Source organism: Garra rufa, chromosome 2, assembly GCF_049309525.1.
Source record: "Garra rufa chromosome 2, GarRuf1.0, whole genome shotgun sequence".
NCBI classification, from domain to species: Eukaryota; Metazoa; Chordata; class Actinopteri; order Cypriniformes; family Cyprinidae; genus Garra; species Garra rufa.
In genome coordinates this window covers 43,128,657-43,134,656 of record NC_133362.1, presented here as the reverse complement: position 1 = coordinate 43,134,656, position 6,000 = coordinate 43,128,657, and the positions used below count along the sequence as shown (strand labels likewise).

At 43.1% G+C, this 6,000-nt stretch overlaps 1 protein-coding gene across 1 annotated transcript in view; it reads left to right on the top strand.

The window, feature by feature from the left end:
* The window catches only part of csmd1a (CUB and Sushi multiple domains 1a), a 406,871-nt gene that overhangs the window by 191,446 nt on the left and 209,425 nt on the right, over window positions 1–6,000 (top strand). The window contains 1 exon segment of the mRNA XM_073834675.1: window positions 581–775. Within this exon segment, the coding sequence (XP_073690776.1) occupies window positions 581–775 (195 nt within the window).

Genomic DNA, 6,000 nt, shown 5'->3' with positions numbered 1-6,000 from the left:
CTCTTAAATATAAATATTTTTTATATTTTCATCAAAATCAAATCATAAAAAAAAAATATTATTTAATCAAATGAAGTTACAAGAAAGAAAGAAAGTAAAGCAAGGAAATAGGCCCAATTTTGATTTCAATTTGATGTTAAGTGGTATTCTTTTCAACTTTAGTTTTACTACAGAACTGGATGTTTCTGAAAACAAAGTAAAAAGGCTTTGTGTTTATGAGAGTCGGCATTACACCATAAAGTTTTTTTTTCCCCACTCTTAAAATTTTTGCAAAGATTCTGTTTGAATAGTTGACACGGATGAGCAGAGCATGTTCATGCTGTGATTGTATTGTCAACATGAAATACCTTCAAACAGCATCATGATCACAGAAGCTTACGACTAACGTGTGGGGCTTTCACCACAGTCCCATGCATGAGTGCAGGGCCAGCTTCAGATGTGCACGCTTCATAGCAAAGACAGACATCTCAAGAGCTTGGCTCAGTCTGTGGATGATGATGAAAAGAACAAACAGAGAAGAGTGAAAAGCACAGCATGACGCAGAAACTTACTTCTGACCTGTTTTTCTGTCTTGTTCTAGTTCTACCAAGTCACACCTGTGGAAATCCAGGGTTGATACCGAGAGGGATTATCCATGGGACCAGATACAACGTCGGCGACAAGATCCGCTACAGTTGTGTGATGGGATATGTTTTGGAGGGGCATGCGGTGCTCACTTGCATAGTGAGCCCAGGAAGTGGTGCATCGTGGGATTTCCCAGCACCATTTTGTAGAGGTAAGATGCTTTATGCTTGGATGGATGCTTTAAAAAGCAGGGTTTCCACAGTCATGGAATACTGTGGCTACTATATGCTTACAATAGTACACTTTCAGCACGCTCAGAAAAAGGTACAAATCTATCGCTGGAGCGCTACCCTTTTTGTACCTCACGCTCTTATTTCAGTGTTGTTTTTTTTATTTTTGTGAATATTTAAGCTAACAGTTTGATTTGCACATTCAGTTGTTAAAGATAAACACTGTCTGCAGCGACTCAGAATGCTGTTCCAAATCCTGCTGCACCTTACGTAGTTTTCCATAAAATCTATATTATATAAATCTATACTATACTAAATTGTATTTGTCCCAAATTATTGTTAATGTTCATAATGACTTTATCAAAGGCTAGAAGATTGTGCACAACCTTTTTATGTCAGTACGCTTTATATAGGGAGCTAATAATAACCATAGACATAGCCGCTTTCTCTTCCCGTTTGCTCTGTTTTGTTATTAACAAATGAAAACTGCTTCTGTATTAACTGTTTTGGACTGCTGTCTTACATTGGGTGCAATACCTGTGAGTTGTTATAAACGCGACACTTGTTCTTGTCTGGTGCATGAGAACATTTCGCCCACATATTAAATGCGCATCCTTGAAAGCGTGCAGTTCTGTAACGTAGCCTATTTACTTTAACTTTAACCATGATTTTAATCTCTCTTTTTTTGACATTTGGAAACAACGTTAAATTAAAGATTTATCCATTTATCCATCCATTTTTTAAAACACTTATTCTAGGGTCACAGGGTGTTGGATCCTATCCCAGTTTATAAGAAAATGTCCGGAAGAAAATTATTATTATTATTATTTTTTAAATAAAACACTTTTTAACCTCACAAGCAAGTATGACAACAATGTTGTATACTGCTGTTTAAAACCCTTACTGTAGAATAGTGCATACTGTTTCACACACTGATTTGGTAAGTATGATTTTGGGACAGCAAATGTGCTACTAAATCAGTTACAAGTTGGATGTTTTGCAATGAAATCTCAATCTGAAAAGTGATATCGGAAATTCATATGACTTTTACGTCACTCTACATAGACATTCGCCACCATTCTGCAATGATGGGACTCACTCCAGGTTTTACCTACTGTTAGTTCTTTGATCACTCTGTCAATATGAAAAACAGCTGTGACAGCAGTCAGTGGAGGGACACGAAGGTGTAAGTATTATGGCAATGACTTTAGACAAGCAAAACTTGAGGGAATACTAGAAAAGCTTTTCTCTCTGAACCCTCATCCTCCTTAAAAGTGAGTACACCCCTCAAATTTTAGTAACCATTTTAGTATATCTTCTCAAGGGACACATTACTATAGAAATGAAACTTGGATATGTTTTAGAGTAGTCAATGTGCAGTTTGTAGCAGTATATATTTACTGTCCCCTGAAAATAACTCAACAGCCATTATTGTCAAAATAGCTGGCAACAAAAGTGAGTACACTTGGTGGTGTTTTTAGGGTCATTATCATGTTGGAAAACGTCTCAGGTTACGTATGTAACCATGGTTCCCTGAGATAGGGAATGAGACCTCTAGGGGGCGCTTTTGGGTAATGCCGCAGCGTGACTCGTGTCTGAATACATAGAAAAACTACATGAAATGGGCGGCGACAGCTTATGACGTCACCGCGGCGCGACTGTCGCTGCCGCTGCATCACTACCGGGCGACCACAGTATAAAGAGGCGCTGGTGCAACACAACATTCACTTCATCGTCTGAAGCTTATCGTCCGAAGCATGGCGAAGAGACTAGAGGATGCGGTATCTCGTTCCCTATCTCAGGGAACCATGGTTACATACGTAACCTGAGACGTTCCCTTTCGAGGGAATGATCACTGCGTCCTCTAGGGGGTGCTTTTGGGGAACGGTTATACCCACACTACTATGTTGAGGGCAATGCATGCTATGACAGCGAGCACTAAGCACCAATTCTGAGAAGAATTGCCCCTGTTAGGACGTGGTGACGGCTGTCAGAAACGTTATCCCCCACGGCCAAAGGCCTGAACTGTTACCCACTTACCTGGATGGGTAGAAGGCTCGACCCAGGGCACAGCTCAAGGCTTGAAATCAGGAGATTCCTTCGGGGGAAATGGCTAAGTAACAGAGAAACTTAGACTTATAGAACAAGTAGCTACCGCAAACATAGGGTCTCGTTCCCTTGGGAACTGACTCTCATATGAGGGCAGCAGACCTGTTCTGGGACTGTTCAGAAAGGGGCCACTAGAAGTGACACGCCCTGAATAGCGGATGGTCGGTAGATATCAGCGGTGATATCTAGGAGAGTTGAACCCAGGGGTTTTAAGCCAACTCCAAAAATGGGAACAAGGTGAAACGCATGACCCATACCGTAAAGGATTTAAAGAAAGAACCCAAAGCTTGGTGGGAACTTACCACACATGTGAATTTTAGAAAAGTGCCCCAGATGTATGTGCACTTACCACTCTTGTGGATTTTAGAGAAGATGTCCAGGTTAACGTGGGACACTTACCGAAGTGATCGGTTTTAAGGAGAGTGTTTTCCCAGGGGGTTTCACTACTAGCTCCATGCTGTCTAAAGAGACAGAAGACGGGGTTGACCCTCAGATGAGGGGAGCAATGCTACACCCCACTCAGGGCAGACAGCTTGCAAGCTGCCTGTCGACTGATGTAGTCATGAAACTAAGACCATCCTATAAACAGTGGACGATAGTAGAGGACAGACCCTGAGCTGCAGGGAGGAACGTCCGTCCTGAAGGGGGCAATGCTCTATGGGGAACCCTCAAAGAGATGGGGAGCGTGCCTAGCCCGGTCCACATAGCCTGTAAGAAGGGGAGTACCGTACTCAACCCGAAGTCAGGCAACCTTCCACGAAGGTGGTGGTTGGCGCTCAAAGAGAACCCTTCCATAGAAGGGGAGCGGGACTAACCCGACAGGAGCAAATGCTCTAACTGGTACCCTTCGCAAAGGGGAGCATATACCTAAATTAAAAGGCCTGAGAGGAAAGTTTGAGATCTGAAGCATGAAGGACAAGCTCCTAACCCTGAAGCCAGGGAGGAGGGCTCGACCACCAAGGATTAGTGCTCAGAGTGAACCCTTAAAAAGGGGGTATACCAACGTCCATGTTAGAAGGAATCTCACTCTCAGAAGTCATCAAGGGTAGACTTCCAGCCCTAAGGAAGGAGGAACATTTGCCGCCCGGGGATGGCGGGTTTAGTCCAGGTTTAGTCACAGAGTAGTGCTCAGAATAAACCCTTTACAAAGAAAGGGGAGCATCTACACTCCAGGTGATCTAGAATCTACACCAAGCACTTCTCCTGCCCTTGGGCTTTAAGACAGGGTGGCTCGAGGTGTTAGTCACAGAGTGGCGCTCAGAATAAACCCTTTCCGCAGAAAGACCCTTTCCGAGATAGAAGATAGGAGATAGGACCCGAACTGCGGGAAACAAATGAACGCTCTTCCTTTCTCAAAAGGAGAACAGACGAGGTTGGAGCTTTTTTCATAGAAAAACGCTCGCAATGAGCACCCGATGACCCCTCGAGAACATCGCGTGCATGCTCTTCACCCAAACAGAAAACGCAAAGATAGTGTGTGTCATCTAGTGTCAGATAACGCGGACACAGATTCACACACTTCTTAAACATTTTGCTAGTGCTCGTCATAATAAAGAAGAGAAATAACTCTTACACTTACCACAACAGAATGTTGTGTTGCACCGGCACCTCTTTATACTGTGGTCGCCCGGTAGTGATACAGCGGCAGCGACGGTCGCACCGCGGTGATGTCATAAGCTGTCGCCAGCCATTTCATATAGTTTTTCTATGTATTCTTCAGACATGAGTCACGCTGCAGCATAGGGTTGTGCCGATAGACGATAGTATCGTGTATCGACGATAGTCAGAGATATCGCCTGTTGCTGATGCCTTTGACGATAGTTAGATGATTATTATTATTATCCATCAACAAGGAACCTAACTTCAGCGATGCAGCGCGGAGAGTCGGTTCTAGGATGCTTCAGAAACTTGCCGCGGTATAAACACAAGCAAAGAGAGTGGCTACGTCGCCTTAACGCGCCGCAGACGTGTGCAGAGAAAACGGGTAACGCCTGTTTCACACATACTCCGTCTGCAGTGCGTATGCTTTGCGTCCGTGCACCCACGGAGAGATTTTCATCATACAATACGGTGTAGATAGATTAACTGATTCTAACGGGAGTGTTATATTATATTAGCATTGCACAAGTCATTAGGATAACAGAGGTAGTAAAACGTGGTTCAGGCTGAATTAATTACCATATATCAGAATCGGTCTGTATATAGTAGGCTAAACATAAACATTAATCTCAGTAACATCTATATGCGTTAATTAGAATTACGATGCGATCAAATAAACATACGCACGTGAATTACACGGGAATCATTTCTCCACATTCTACATAAACTGAATTACAACATCACCTGATGACAACGGTCAAACATAAAGCGATAACATTATCGCAATATGACAGGTAAAAAAAAGAGACACTCATTTACATTCATGCACGCACATTTACCACTCACTGAGGATAGCGGATAGCAGAGAATGAAACCAAAAGTAAAACCTATATCGTCAGCGCTCTGTACACACACAACTTAGTCACATGCCCAATAGCAAGTCTACCTTTACAAAACAAATAAGGAATTTAGTACATAGATAATTAAATAAATCAGCACGATAGTATCGTGTATCGGCGATTTCTCAGGCTGACGATAGGACGATATGAAAATTGAGCATATCACCCAACACTACTGCAGCATTCCCCAAAAGCGCCCCCTAGAGGACGCAGTGAGAGTTCCCTCGAAAGGGAACTGCTGTTTGGCCCAGTTTCTGAAGGTAAGGCATCATGTTCTGCTTCAGAATGTACAGTACTTAATGGAATCCATGTTTCCCTTAATTAACTGCAGCTCCCCAGTACCAGCAGCACTCATGCAGCTCCAGACCATGATGCTACCACCACCATGCTTGACTGTAGGAAAGACACAATTTTCTTGTTACTCCTCACCAGGTCATCGCCACACATGCTGGACACCATCTGAGCCAAACAAGTTTATCAAGTTTGTCTCATCAGACCATAGGACATGGTTCCAGTAATTCATGCTCTTGGACAGGTTGTCTTCAGTGGGCTTTTTTTGTAAGCCAGCTTCAGAAGAGGGTTTCTTTCTGGGACGATGC